This window comes from Stigmatopora argus, chromosome 2 (genome assembly GCF_051989625.1).
Source record: "Stigmatopora argus isolate UIUO_Sarg chromosome 2, RoL_Sarg_1.0, whole genome shotgun sequence".
Lineage (NCBI taxonomy): Eukaryota > Metazoa > Chordata > Actinopteri > Syngnathiformes > Syngnathidae > Stigmatopora > Stigmatopora argus.
Genome location: NC_135388.1, coordinates 2,776,529 through 2,793,000, shown reverse-complemented (window position 1 = coordinate 2,793,000; position 16,472 = coordinate 2,776,529). Strand labels below are relative to the sequence as shown.

The window sequence follows — 16,472 nt, the reverse complement described above, 5'->3', positions numbered from 1 at the left end:
TTTATTTACTACTTATTTATGGATAATTTATTTATGACTAATTTATTGATTTTTTATTTACTACTTATTTATTGATAATTTATTTATGACTAATTTATTGATTTTTTATTCACTACTTATTTATTGATAATTTATTTGTGACCAATTTATTGATTTTTTATTTACTACTTATTTATGGATAATTTATGTATGACTAATTTATAGATTTTTTATTTACTACTTATTTATTGATAATTTATTTTTGAATAATTTATTGATTTTTTTATTTACTACTTATTGATAATTTATTTATGCCTAATTTATTGATTATTTATTTGTCTCTTTGTTTGTGTTGTTATTTGTGCACTTGGTGGTTAAGTTTTAAATCTCATTCTACTTGTATAATGACAATAAAAACATTCAATTCAATACTTAAAAATCTGATGCCAAACTAACGTCTTAATCACTTTAACTAAGTAAAAAAATTAACAATTTGATTGAATTGATGCAGTGTGATGACGAAAATGCCATTCAAGTGACTCGCACCTCACGTAATAGGTATGAGGTCATTAATATGCATACGGAAAAATGATTACATTTCCCCGGAGATAGAATGTGACAGTGCGTTGTAATGGATGTGGAATTGAAGGTACATGTTCCGCTCTCTATGAATCATTAAATAATATTACAGCATTACAATGACCGGGTGAAATATGAACTTGACAGAAGCACCAGTCGCTGAGCATCCAAAATATGGAAAGTCACTACTGGAACACATTGTTTCAAGTCCCCTATAGACTAAACACAGCCCCATAAAAACATTTTATTTTTATTTTTTTTTTTACAAAGGGCCGCCCGGTGGACGAGTGGTTAGAGCGCCAGCCCAACTGTTGGGACCAAAGGTTCGATCCCAGGAGGATCAATGAGGAGAGTGTGCAAAATACATGAAAATGTGTGCAGTTTTTTTGTATTTTTTCGCTTTTAAAGTACAAAAAGTCTCAACAAAATTGTTACGCTAATGCTAATCAATGAGTATCAATGAGAGTATACAAAATACATGAGAATGTGTGCAGATTTGTATCTTTCTGCCTTTAAGGTACAAAAAGTCTATGAATTCTGTTGACAACATTGTTACGCTAATGCGAATCAATGAGTATTCAATGAGTATACAAAATACATGTGTGCTGATTTGTATTTTTCCGCATTTAAAATACAAAAAGTCTCTCAATTCTATTGACATTTTAACGCTGTTGCTAATCAAAGAGTATCAATGAGAGAATGCAAAATACATGAAAACCTGTGCATATTTTTGCATTTCTCCGCTGTTAAAAGCCAAAAAGCCTCTGAATTCTTTTGACAACATTGTTACGCTAATACTAATCAAAGAGTATCAATGAGTATGCAAAATACATGAAAGTGTGTATTTTTTTCAATTTTTTAAGCTTTTAAAGTACAAAAAGTCCCTGAATTCTGTCGACAAAATTGTTACGCTGTTTCTAATCAAAGAGTATCAATGAGAGTATGAAAAATACATGGTGTGCAGTTTTTGGGGTATTTTTCCGCTTTTAAAGTACAAAAAGTCTCCGAATTCAGTTGACAACATTGTTACGCTAATGCTAATCAAAGAGTATCAATGAGAGAATGCAAAATACTTGAAAATGTGTGCATTTTTTTTGAATTTTTCCACTTTTAAAGTAGAAAATTTCTCCGAATTCTGTTGACAAAATTGTTAAGCTAAAGCTAATCAAAGAGTATCAATGAGAGTATGCAAAATACATGAAAAATGTGTGCATTTTATTGTACATTTCCGCTTTTAAGGTAAAAAAAAGTCTGAATTCTTTTGACAAAATTGTTACGCTAATGCTAATCAATGAGTATCAATGAGTATGCGTGCAGAAAGTTCCTATTTAAAAAAGTATATGATTAAAGGGGCGCTAGAGGTAGTGTCAACACCACATTGCTGACGTGACGCTCCTATTGGTGCGTTCGGGACTCAGCTCTCTCACCAGCGCTTTCCATATTTGACCTCAGAGCCATTAGCCCCCATCAAAAGAGCCACATGTGGCTCCCGAGCCATAGGTTTCCTACCCCTGTCTTAACATAAGTGTTTTTTTAAATAACTGTGATAGCTGTGTATTGTTTCTAAGTCAAATCTAATCTGTCAAAATTAGGAAAGTACCACCTGAATTTTCTCAGTCGACTTTTATTGGCCTGGTTTTGAATGTCACTTTTTGTTTATTGATTTTCAAAATCTACAGAGAGAAATATTCCACCAGGCCAAAAAGACAGGAGGGGAGCGACCCATCCGTGACATTCTGCCACCTTCCAGTCAGGTCTGGGCAGGAATAAAAAGCAAGTTTGTTATTCTGCGGGGAAAGGTCAGCGTCAAAGTGCTGTTTAAGATGGAGAGCTGGCACGCGGTGACGGCTAAAAAAAGCCCCAAACAAAGTGCGTTGTCACTCAGCGTGCACTTTTTTTGGGGTCTCAAATCGATGACGAAACATCGATGCGTGTTTTGCATGCCACCGGCGCGCTAATCAAATCTGCGCGTGCTGCTCTCATTGATTTTTTTTTTTACCCGGGTCCTAATTTGCCGCTTGAGATCAGGCCGTCAGACTCCCGTCCTCCTCATTTTGCGGCTTGCCTTGTCGCGAAATACGTCTTTATGCCTCCGGGCGGCGTATCGAGCGAGCTTAGCGGACTATTGGCTGCGGTTAGATACGATGAATAACATGCGGCGAGAGGCCGTGAGCGGTCTGGTGGATGCAAAACACATGCTGTCATTTTGCCTGGTGGGTTAGGCAGCCATTTTGCTTGCGATCTGACGCAGCATTTTTATCGTCCGTGCCTTTGTTTTTTTTGCTATCTTCCTTAGCCATTTTTTTTGCTTAAAAAAACCTGCTGGCTTTAATATTGTCCAATAACGTACAAAAATAAAAGTGTATGATTTAAAATTGTATTTCTATTGTTAATTATCGGACCCTAATTGTTAGATACATAAATAACATAACAAATCGATTGAATTGAATGCTTTTATTGTCATTATACAGTCGTACCTCTACTTACGGAATTAATCGGTTCCAAGGCTTTTTTCGTAACTTGAAAATTTTGTAAGTAGGTGTACTTTATATGTAAATTCTCTAATTGGTTCCACGGTCCTCACACAACTACCAACTAAACCCTTTAAAATTGGTCAAAGTGTCCCAATTTTGTATGAAAGATGTGAGGAAACACACAAAAATGAGAGAAAATTATATGGAGATGATTTGTTAATGTCTTAAAATAAATAAAGCATATGAAAGTGTATTGCCCACTCATTTGCATATGAAAAAAAATTGTACCCTCATTCCAAAGGCATTCGTAAGTAGAAGTATGACTGTACAAGAAAAATGAGATTTAAAACTTCACCAAGAAGTGCACAAAATACAAAAACAAATAAATAATTAATAAATAATAACCATGAATAATAAATAAATAATAAATACGTTATAAATAAATAAAGTCAATATTGTCCAGTATTTACACATATTTCTTGACTTGCTTTGAATATTACGCACTCATCCTCCATACCGCTTATCCTCACAAGGTTCGCGGGGGCGCTGAAGCCTCTCCCAACCAACCACGGACAATAGAATTGTTTGCCAGCCAATCACAGGACACAATGAAACAGACGACTACTTACGCTCACAATCACACCGCCACCCAGTGGGAATCGAACCCAGATTTCCCGCACCCAAGTCGGGTGGAAGAACCATTGAACCACCGGGTGCTAATTTTATGAAATAAAAAAAAAAAAATCTATTCCACAGCTTGTGAAAAGATTGAATGCAATGTGATTCACGAGCAAGTAAAAGGCAGTAATCAAGCCATTAAGCCAATGACATGTTTTTAATAGTTTTACATGCTTAATTACAAGCAAAGGAAGAGCAGTGACTCAGTGACAAGCACATCATCAGCAAGGAAAAATGGAGAGTGCGTCTGTGACAGGCGCTAATGACATCTTCAGACATTGGCCGACAAATTAACATCATGATGAGCGGCTATGAGCCCATGTGTGAAAACGGAAAATGCTCATGGAGGGGGCCGGGGCTTGCAGTTCATTTCAGCATATTCGGCGTGGGGCATGATTGACAAATTCCTTGAGGTTTTTAGAACTTATTTATGTCAGGAAATTATAGAATCTTTTCAAGGAGTTATCAAAAACAAACCGCAAATCTATTACCATATTTTGCTGTTTAAAATACCCGGGTATATTAAATGATTTGTGCTTTTTTGAGCCTCCCGTTTGTGCGCCATTTAATATACCCCTGCCGTTTAATATACCTGGGTATATTAAACGGCAACTCAGCTGTTTTGGCAAGATTTGTATGGTTATCATGGGGGCATAATTATAGATACTTAAGTTCATTAAAATTCCAAGTCAGACTTTATTCAGCAGTAAGTAAGTCATTTAATATAACCAGGTATATTAAACGGCAAAATACGGTAGCTATATATTATCCGATGAGCTTGACTTTGGCGTACTTCCCTCACAACACACTTCTCCAACTCCCAAATCCTCAAGCCATCTCATTCGTTATTTCCACTTTCCAACTGCACTTTTTTGTCCATCCTCCATGCAGACTCTTATCATTTCCACCTCCTCCCCACTTGGGCTCCTCTCTCGTTACTTGTCAGTGTCAGCACCTGGCACACCTCCGGAGCTGTGCTCTCATCACCTATCTTGTCATACACCTCCGACTCCATTACACCTCCACCTCTTCCATGCACTTTAACTCGATGATTTCGTACACCTTTTCGGATTGCCGTTGAGCTATACCTAAGCACCCTCCCCCTCAATGTCGATCACAATGTCATTTGGGAGCACAAAGATGTCATCATCAACCTGTCTGTCACCTTTCCAAACAAACACTCCTTCTCGGTCAGTTTGGTGTCCAAATGAGGACGTACAAAACACCAATCATGGGATATTTCTCCATACTATACTCCGTATTCATTCATTTTCTGAACCGCGTATCCACACAGGGGTCACGGAGGGTGCTGGAGCCTATCCCAGCTAACTACAGGCAAAAGACGGAGGACACCCTGAATGGGTGGCCAGCCAATCGCGAGAGACACAAGGAGACAAACGGTAACCAATCATAGCTAAGGGCAATTTCAAGTAGTCCACCAGGCTAGCATGCATGTTTTTGGGATGTGGGTGGAAACCGGAGTAGGCGGAGAAAAGCCATGCAAGCCAGGGGACAACATGCAAACTGTACACAGGGAGAACCCAACCTGGGATCGAACCCTGGACCCCACAACTGTGAGACTAACACTAACCACGAACCAAATAATTCTGGTATTCCACCAGAAACAATAATACAGTATCTTAAACTCTAAACAACAACATTAGTTTTACCTCTGGTCTATAAGCTGTTGTTATTGATTCATTCATTCATTCATTTTCTGACACACTTATCCTCACAAGGATCGCGAGGGGCGCTGAAGCCTATCCTAGCTAACTACAGACACCAGGCGGAGGACACCCCGAATCAGTGTCCAGTCAATCGTCGCATCGATACATCATCACAACATTTACTGTACCAATTTTGCTCAAATACATCAACTGAACTGAAAAGTCCACGAGGGTGCTGGAGCCTATCCCAGCTAACAACAGTCATTAGCCAGAGTGCACCCTCACGATGTTGTCAGCCACATAGAACAATTTGGAGTGTTCACTCAACCGAGCATGCACATTTTGGGGCGTGGGAGGAAACCAAGTACCCGGAGAAAACCCACGCAACCCATCAGGGATTGAAGTCTCCATCTCAGACCCGTGACACGGACATGCTAACCACGGAAAAGGACCACGGCCATGTCACTCAGCCCTCTGCCAAGGGCAAAACATCCTTTTAGTAAACCGTCTAAAGTACCCCAAGTGATATGGCATATGTGAGATGAGTACAACTCCCACTCTCGTTCTCTCTCGCTCTCTCTGACCAAACTAGTTAAGTTGCTGTCACTCAAAGCGCCAAGGTCTTACGGGGCTCCGGAGCGAGGTGCCCTATAATTTAAGGGACGACTAAGACAGAGAGGTGGTAGGTTGGTGGCGGTGGCGGTGGCGGTGGGGGGGCGGCAGGGGTAGAAATTGGGCCAGGGATGATTGCAAATTGTCTGTCTAATGGCTGCCACCCAGGAAGCCATTTCAGGTGACTTGTTATCCGTCATGAGAGCTGCCAGGATCTCTTTGCTTCTCGCCGGGCTGAGAGCTTCAGGCTATCCCCGTTGACCTCTCCTCTTTCAGAACGCCACCCATTTTGGGATGCCTCTCTGCCGCCTTTTTACTCGTGTCATCTTTCCAGCTGAGCAAATGTTGCTTGTGTACCCATACGGAATCCGGGTAAACAACTGTATTGATCCTTTTGCGACATCTAAGCCGCGAGCTTCGATACAAAGTGTTTCGTGAGCAAATCTCAGATATTAACAGTGTTGATTGGTATTGACTGAAAATCATAGAAGGTCAAGATCAGGGCGGTTGGTTTAAATTTTTGAATGTGTCAGTAGTTTTGTCACGTTGGCGGATGGGTGTGTTTTCCTGTTTCCTGTTTACGTAAGAGATGTTTGCGTCTTCGTCGGTGTGGATCTCTCCTGTTTAGTTTTTATTTTGTTAACTTTGTCCCGGTTTTAATTTTTTGTAAAGTTATCTGGCATTAACATCTTAAGTGGTGCATCGGTAATTGCCTCTCGTTTTTCTGTTTTCGCGCTATTGGGTACGACTTCACATCTGAAGACATTCATGAGAAGTTTACTGTATTTTCTCCCATATACGCCATTTTTGTCAGAAAAAATGATGACTGAATCAAGGGTACGGCTTATATGCGCACAAATTAGACTTGACATGCACGAAACTGCAAGGTGACAAAGATAAAACGCCATAACGCAAGACAATGCGGAAAAATAGAGAAAAGATGAACAGATAAAACACTAAACAAAATTAATTTTGACGTCTATGAATTAAATTCAAGTAATTTAAAAGTATCTTGCATAAAACGTGAAAAGAAAACTTACTTGTGCCTGCCATTGCTCGCTCAGGGCGCCGACATCTTACCAAGGGATGACAAACTAGACCGCTACGGACACACTTCCTGGTTGTACTGCTCACGTGACTTCCTTTTGGAATTTGTCTACGTGTCGGCAACACCCTTTCGGAATGTGCAATCTAGCAATCGATTTATACAGTATCTCAGAAATTTCCGTGGGAGGATTTTTCTCAAGATTTTCCCTTCAAAGTAACACATTTGTACTCCCTATTAAAACCATGAATATGGAGGTGAAAATTGGAAATCAGGGGGTGTCTTAGAAGACAGAAATGGTGAAACTCAACAATTTCAAGTGTACGGCTTATACGCGGAGGCGGCTAATATGCGAGAAAACACGTTAGTTAAATACGTCGATTATTTTCTGTCAATCAATTCTAGATACAAAATTCTACAGGAATCTCTTCCTATCACATTTAAAGTAGAAAATGGATGGCAATGGACTGAAAAAAATTCACATTGCCATCTTTTTTATCATGAGCTCATAAGGCCTGGATATTAATATTCTAGACAGAGAAATAAAACTGTAACCTGACTTTACCTAGACATGTTTTGCCAGTATCATTCCACGCTACCATTACTGACCTCCTTAAAAATGCCTCCAAACATGGCTCCCTCCCCTCTAGTCCGAAAACCCCCACCCCCCGCCTGCCTCCGGGCTTTCCAGGTCCTCTCGAGGGTGCATCTCTGCTGCTTAGCATCAGTTTTTTTGGCAATACATCAAAGTAAAATGTAAAAAAAAAACGGCAAGTGCTCGGCCATCATTTTTTTTTCATTCTTTCATTGTGTCTTTCATTCCCTCGTGATCAAGTCACCTGTGAAAGCAACCCCAATGACTGTGGAATCATTTGCAGGATAAGAAGTGATTAATAATAGCTCGCAAGTCATGTGTTTGTTCCATTTTTGCTGGTAATTGCCTTCTTTAAGTGGACGAAAATGAGACTATTTCTTTTGTACGATTTCGTATCATATCAAACCATATGTCACATCCTGTACTTATTGATCCCAGTTCTTAGTATTAGTACTACAGAATGTTACATCAAACGCTTATGGAGTACCTCACGTTCTTTTGTACTGTAGTAGAAAAATACAAGGTAATACTACTAAAACTCTTTAATCCCCACACATCAATTCATTGTGAAATAATCGTTAAATCATTTTAAAAGCACTTATGAATTCAAATGATGTAAAACCTGGTCCTCCTGTTGCAGTATTAGTACTACAATATCTCAAACTACGTGGCTATGTAGTACTAGGCTAATCTTTGTTCATGTACGTATTACTGTAGTAAAAAAATACAGTATCTTACCTATGTTGATAAATTGTTCTTGTTGAGTACTAACTAATTTATGATTTTTTTTCACATCTAAATCGCTGAATCAGTTGGAAACTATTTTAAACTTAATCCAAATTTTAATGATAAATATTCACGAACTTTGCTCCTACTTTTACTCAATATAACCGATGACCTAAATGAAAATACAAAGTTTTTACTTTGAAAAACATCATTCATTTCTGATAAATTACAGACAAAACTAGTAAATGAATCATCATTTTGCGAGAAATAAACAAATTATGCAAAGGAACTTGTTGCCCAGCAAAAAAAACAATTTGTTAAAGTTCATTAATGTATAAAGAAGACTAGTGTATTCATGTATTATCAATGTTGGGATGTGCAGTACGTTTACAATACAATTTGTATCAAAACAGCAAATCATGGATTCCCGAGAACCACATCTGAAGTTGACCCTCGGGTTAGCTCGCTGCTAACTGCGGCGCTTTTTGGGGCAAATGAAAGCGATGCAGGTCAGGAAGCATTTTTGGAGGTGGACGGTGTTAGCACACAAGCCCTTCCATCACAACCTGAGAGGCAAAAACGCAAGCAGATCTTGACAAGACTTCAATTCACGGGTCAGGAAACACGTCAGAGTGGCCCCACACGGGTTGAAGAGTGCACTTAGCTTGACAGCTTCCTTTTAATGCCGGCTGCCTGCGAGCCCTGATCCACGTGATGCGCCGCTCATACAAATCAGCTGGCGGCGCGCGTGCTTCGAATGGCAACATGGCGCGCAATGTCAATCGTGTGAACGGCACAGACCGCTGAGATTTTTAACACCCATCTAAGATTTATTGCTTTAAAAAACAAAAAACAAGATGCATCATGATAATAATCTTATACAAATGATCTGTTAAATAAATGAATGAGTTTACCCAATATTGCTAAAATACATACAAATACAAATCCTTGTTGAAATGGTTATAAAATATGGTCTAAAGCAAGGGTGTCAGACTCGGGTTGGTTTGCGGGACGCTTTAACGTCAACTTGATTTCACGTGGGCCAGACCATTTTAGATATAATATTTAGATTTTTTTTTTAATGAATGGATTAAAAGAACTGGATTAAAAGCCCTGAATATTCAGTTTTTATAGATCTAAAACAATGTTTATTTTAGCTTTTTTAAATATATTTTTAGATTTTACAAAATGATTTTTGAACTAAAAACACAGAAAAAATGGATTAAAAAATTACAATTATTGATTTAAAAGGGGGGAAAATCAGGAAATGTAATATACATCTATACTCTTCATTTTAATTTGATCCTAAAACAGAAAGTCGGCACTCATCATTGACTTTCCCGGGCCGCACAAAATGATGCGGCGGGCCAGATTTGGCCCCCGGGCCGCCACTTTGACACGTGCATGACATTATCAAAAAAAATCAATGCATCATGATTACTAGTTTATCAACACCCTGGTGTGTAGCACCAACGATCCAACGCTTTGCCTTACAGACCGTAAAGGTACGACGCTAGCTATTTTTTTGGGCTAATAGCACCCAGATAACATGTCTCTCGCCATATACTGGTTACAAAAGAACACAAACAGTAGTCAAAGTTTGTATTCCACAAAAAAATCCTAATCGCCTCCCGTCCAAACATCTTGTTTTTCCAAAGACGGCCCCTGTCGGACTCTCGTGGGATGTTAGTCATGGCCTGTTCTGATGCCTCGCGACTTTCTAGGCTTGTTGATTGCCTCTCAAGACCCCCCTCTACACACACATACACACACTTGAGATAGGTCGCCTGGTTCCCAGTCAAAGTGCACCCTCTGCCTCACACACACAAAAACACACACATAAACACACGGAGGATTTCTAATGGATTTCAGGCAAACCACAGCTGGGCTCCAGACAAACTCATCAGAGCACCCCCGGATTCGCGGCTTCCATCGACCGCGGGAGCCTCCCACGCAAGCTGCCTGTCGTCCCCATTGCCGTGTGACATCGCACGTCGTCGTCGTTTGTCATCCGTGAAAATACACGACAAAGACCGCCATGAATTTGGACTTCTTTTTTTGACCTGGATACTATCGAAGATTATTAATGCGTATTTTCACTGGCTTCTTTTTTTTTATGTGGGTGGGCGCTTGTTTTGAGTGGGCTTTGTACTTGCATTTATATACAGTGTGCGGCTTCGCTTTGAGCTACAAAGCGGAGGAACGAGATGTGAAAAATCTGGAATCTTGTTTGAACATTTATTCGATATCTTTGATATTGTGGTTCGTGAAGCTGTATGATTTATTTTTCTTCACCAAGTAATACAATTTAAGTCGGTACGGTGCATGAATCAAACATCTTTCTAATGATGTTTACAATAACGAATTTCTGCAAATGTTCGGCAAAAAACAAATTCCTGACCTGGAACAATACTGTTAAACATCTTCGTTTACAAAATCTTCCAACACAAAGCTCCTCCTCCACTGCAAGATTTTGTGCCAAAAAATTCCAACACATCAACAATGGCTGGCTCTAGAGGTGACTGTGTAGTTCCCTTCAAAAACACTGCATTCATCCAACGCACCTTCTCCCTTCATAACCGGATTTCAATACCAATTAACATACGTGAACTTGAGTCTCTGAACCTCTTGGCCAATCATCTTAAAGCCTGGCTTTTAGACCAACAAAATTGCGATCACAACGCTGTCTAAAACGGCGTGTCACGTATGTGTCATCATTTATCTTCAACCTACACAAAGGACTAAAGATGAAGATTAGCCATCGGCTACAACCTTACATATTTACATATATACGTTCATTAACATGAATATAAATGTTTATTAATATGTGCTGCCCCCCTTATTAAATAATTCAAACTTAAACTTTGACATCGTTCATGTATTAAAATGACCTGGTTTTAGTGAGATAATCCTGTTAATAGATTGCTCCATGTTGCGCTCAGGCCTGATGGACATATTTTGATATGATAGACATGAAAACTGAAAGACTGACTGTCCTTGAAGATCCTTGAAAAAGCTTTGTTATCTCACCATAATTAGTAAATGCTGATCTGGAGTTTTAAAAACTTTAAAACCACACAAATATAAAGTCTGTGTCACATTTGCGGGTCACAAAATTTGGGAAGTAGTACCCTCTGTTCTCGTTAAAATGAGATGCAACTTCGGTTTTTCTTCTTTAGACATGTTGATTTGAAGATATGTCTGCGATTCAGTTTGAACAAATCAACATTTGTATTTCATGTCCCTTTTCAGCTCGTACAAAATTAAATTCTATTTTAAATGGCATTGGGATTTCGGTATAGAATTGTACCAAAGATTTTATTGAGTACAAAGCAGTACTGATCTCATTTTATGATACTCCGTTGTAGTACCAAGTAACAATGTTACTACATCAATCTTGACTGCTGTATTGACACCGTACATCGCAACAATATCACAAATACTAACAATAACAATCTTTTCTCACACTGTGCGTTCACAATCTACGGCGACTTCAAATTGAATTCTGGCAGTTCCATGCCTTATTGCCTCCAATGTCACTGGCCGGTCGCCAAACATAAAGACGCTTGCTAGCGCTCCACCCGGTGGCCAACGTTTCCTGGCTTGGCAAGGTCTCGTCTCTTTGTCTTCCAGAAGTCACGGGCTATTGATTGGCTGGGGGTGTCTCTGCGGAGTCGGCTTGCTGCGCTGGCGTATTCGCAGTGTACTCAACAATGGAGGCTAAATTGTTCCCGGTGACTTTCCAAAGCAGCGGGAGCCCCCCTGGCTTTGCAGGTGATAAGCTCAAAAGGCTGACAAGGGCACCTCGCTCTCTCTCAGAGCTCGCCCCGGTAGAAGTTTTATTGGCAGAACAGCACGTCCCGTCGGTTCTTGGAATATCTTGTAATACACCACCCCGCTGCGGTGAACCGGGAGGTCACTGCGGTAATGGCCGCCAAATGGACTGATGCGCCATAGTTGGGCTCGCTTCGAGGGAACACAGTGTTTTAGTATTTGGGGAAAATGGTGACAGGAAGACTACAGTTGGCGGGTTCTCTGTTGGTTTTGGGTGAAAAGGCTGGTTTTACTCAGGATCCGTTGCTAGTCGGGATTAGGACCAAGTCATCCATTCGTTTGCAAGACCACCAGCGAATTGTGTACTGATTGGGATTAGTGATGTCCGGATCCGATACTCAGCATGGGTATCGGCACCCCGATATTTTTGGAGTCTGAGACGGTAACGAATGTGGTCCCAAGATCCGATCCAATCCAATCCAGTTGTCGTGTTTTCAGTTCCACAGAGCTGCTAAATACCACGAGTCTTTCGTAGTTTGCTACGCCAGTTTTGACCAAACTATCCAAAATACGCATAATGACGAAAATCATTTTGAAAATCAAGCAATTTCCAGCAATTTACATGAAAAATAAACTAAAATGATGAAAGTTTTCAGTTTTGGTTCGCCACTTTCACTTACCTTGCCGAAACGCAACGTCATGTTCTAAATAAGTTTTACATTTTGCACGGTGTCAAAACGTTCCTTTACTTTGAAAGTACCGTGCTCACTTCCTTTTCAACGACACGTGTGCATTCTCACCAGTTGTTTTTAGCAGTGTGTTAAATAAAACCAAAATTTGAGTAAAAGCTAATTTCCCTAATAATATTTTTACTATAGGAGAGTACAACAAAAACATCCCGAAATCCATAGACTGGAATAAGAAAGAAAAACTGACAAAACATACAGCTATTAACACCAAAATGATCCATCTATTCCTTTTAGATGAAAGTCACTCTGTACCCTAAATTAGTCACCATAAATCCCTGCCGCGTGTTAATTCGATTTTGTGTGGATTTTGTTCAAAAAGTAGACTGCGCTATTGATTGGCCATCAGATCTGCATTTGTCCATCAAGCCATTGATTTATCCTGAAGTTCTTCCCATCTGATTTATGGTTAAAAGGCACATATTTTTCGCTAGTCAATCGCATTGTTGAATTTGTTTAAGGTTCTGGTAGACTTACCTTGAGAAATATCCCAATTTCCAATTCTTCAATCCATCTATTTTACAGCTGTCGCCTCTTATTTTATGTAAAATGCTAATTCTACATTAATTTGGATGCCATCCAAGCAAACACACTCGTTAGCATATGTTATTTAGTTTCATTTGTTAAGTTTTGACTAGAACATTCATGAGATTTTACACGTATCGCAAAGCAATCTTACCTTCTGACGAGCCAACATGACACCCAAAAGATGACAGAAATCCTTACAGATGACTTTCCACTCATTTCTTTCCTCTCCTATTAACAAGTCTTCATCTTGGAAACGTCGCTTGTGGGCTGCCTGAGGCAAGAAGAAAAGAAAAAAATGGAGTAAGTGAGAAAATTAAGTCCAAATTGCTCTTTTGGGATACATTATGCATCATCCTACATCCTCAGAAATCATATTGTATTAAGAAAGTTGACCAAAGCTAACATACCGTATTTATTCGCATATAAGTCGCTTTTGTCGGACAAAAAAAATATGACTGAATCAAGGGTACGGCTTAAAGGCGCATAAAAACAAGACATGTACAAAACTGCAAGTTGAAGACGCCATGACATGATGATGTCATGACGCAATGGCGCAGTGAGGTCATGACGTAAGACAATGCGGCCGATAGTCATTTTTTTTCAAAATAGAGAAAATATAAACAGATAAAATGCTACAAAAAATTATTTTGACGTCTATGAATGAAATTCAAGGAAAAAACATACTATTGGAGTAATATGAACCATCGAAAGAATTGAGATAAACTTCTGGTAAGAAAATTGTAATTTCTGTAATTAGAAAGCATCAGGTTGTCATCAAGATAGACTTATTTCTTTTGTCAAATTTAATAATTTGATATTTTGAATTTACAAAGACGGACATATTAACTTCCTTATGATATTGACCCTAATAATATTCATATAGTATCTCAGAAATTCCACTTGTGATGATTTTTCTTAAGATTTTCCCTTCAAAGTAACATATTTGTACTCCCTATTAAAACCATGAATATGGGGGTGAAAATTCTACAAATAAAGTGGAAGAACTTTAAGTTAGCCCTGACATCCTTTGTCTTTTTAAAGTGGCCCTCAGAGAGAAAAAAAAGCCTCCATTATTTGTTTTGCAACCCGAATTTCAAACACAAATTCTGTATCTCTCCTCCACAATGATATAAAATACAGCCTTTCATGCTCTTTTTCCCCCATTTCATTATAAACTACATGTCTGCCAGACAAACTCATTTTATGAATGACATTTCCATATCTGAAAAGAAAAAAAAATCTGGCAACATGTGAGAGAGAAAAAAGGTTTGGAGGACATCATTTTTCGGCTCATTTTGAGCTAAAAGCAAAGAGGAGTTTTACACCGGCGCACCCGCCGAGCTGAAGATGAGCTTTTTTGGAGAAGTCACGATAGCTTTTCCCTGCCACAGGCCCCCGGGTGGGACTGCCTGGTATTTGAATAGTCTGCAGCTCTGCGGGGGTTCTGACTGCAAATCATCACCACAACAGTCGAGTTGGGAGAGCGCTCGATTTTTTGTCCTCAGCCATTTATTGAAAAGGAGCTAAAAAGAAAAAACGTGCTTCCTAAACGCTTCTTTCTCAAACCCGAAATCCGTTCAGAAACCCGACGTTGAAACCACACCTGTGAACCACAGACAAATTTTCCCCTTATTAATGATTGCAATTCCCATTATTAAACGATGAAATTATGCAATGGCGCCCTGACGTCATGACGCAATGGCGCCCTGACGTCATGACGCAATGGCGCCCTGACGTCATGACGCAATGGCGCCCTGACGTCATGACGCAATGGCGCCCTGACGTCATGACGCAATGGCGCCCTGACGTCATGACGCAATGGCGCCCTGATGTCATGACGCAATGGCGCCCTGACGCAATGGTGCCCTGACGTCATGATGCAAGACAATGGAGCTGATGGTAAGTTTTTTCAAAATAGAGAAAATATAAACAGATAAAATGCTAAATAGAATTTATTTTTATGTTTATGAATGAAATTTTGGGGAAAAAAAACATACGTATCTTGCATAAAACGTGAAAAAAACTCTTGTTCCCGTCATTGCTCGCTCAGGGTGAGGCCATCTTACCTAGGTTGGGGCGTGGCCATCTTACCAAGGGCGCTGCTGTCTAAACCTAGTTAAACGTGATCTGACTGGCCAGACGCGAGTAGCCTCGATTTTGTAATTTAAAAAATGTTCCACTTTGATTTTTTTCGTTTTATTTCTTTTTCAAAAGTGACAACTATTGGAGTAATAAAAAACGGCTTATATGCGAGTAAATATGCTTTTTACTCACTGTCTTTTTGCAATGTAATTTCTTGAAAACAAACAATTAAAACACCAATGAAACGACACAAAAAAAGCCTACCTTCGGGTATATCACTTCTAGCAACGACTCAGATTTTCTAGCCAATATCAAAATGGGATACATCTTTTTTGTGATTTTTCTTTTTATTGTTAAAAGAAAAAGACTACGAGTTGTGGCTCAGCATCATCCAATCTATTGAATTCCTCCCCCTGAGGTGATAGTGAGCTTTTAAACTACTTTCCTTCCCTATGAACCCGGTTTTTATCATTGACCTGGAAAGGGAGCTCCGCCCATTTCGGAATGAGAGACGAAAATGAAACGACACCGCTGAGAAAGTGACAATTTTTTTTTTAGGTATACTGCATTGATTTGCTTGGAAAAACAAATAAGCCACCTCATGAGAGAAAATCGAGAAACGTGAGATGAAAGATTAAAAAGCAACTAAAAATAAAACGGTGCCTTCTGGGATTTCAATTTATCATCTGACACTCTGTAAAGTGATCATCACCATCCTAATGCCTTAATTAAGGTCTTGATGTATATGTTAAATTTGCGCTGCAGTGTGTAGAATTGATGAACGCCGTTTCCCTCCAGTTCAGGTGTGTTGCAGGCAATAAGCACTGACCCAATTACAGTCTGCTCTCTCCATTTGTGTACAAGCCGTAATTGGCCTTACCTTCACACTTCATAATTCAGGATTCAGGAGCTTTCTTGATCTTTCTAATGTGCTATCTTAGCACAGTTAGCTGCCAATCCAACATTGTGTGACTTTATACAAAATAC

General features: G+C 39.4%; 1 protein-coding gene across 3 annotated transcripts in view; it reads right to left on the bottom strand.

The window, feature by feature from the left end:
• LOC144069088 (uncharacterized) overlaps positions 1-16,472 on the bottom strand; it is a 42,577-nt gene that overhangs the window by 13,813 nt on the left and 12,292 nt on the right. For 2 of the 3 annotated variants that reach the window (XR_013298385.1, XM_077594179.1), the window contains 2 exons: positions 13,555-13,674; positions 11,547-12,321 (listed from right to left, as the gene is read on the bottom strand). Coding sequence is in view for 1 of the 3 variants with exons in the window: in XM_077594179.1 (XP_077450305.1) it covers positions 12,139-12,321; positions 13,555-13,674 (303 nt within the window). In the remaining 2 variants the exon portion in view is untranslated. Of the gene's footprint in view, positions 1-11,546; positions 12,322-13,554; positions 13,675-16,472 lie in introns of those variants that run through there. The other variant, XR_013298383.1, reaches the window with a different exon arrangement.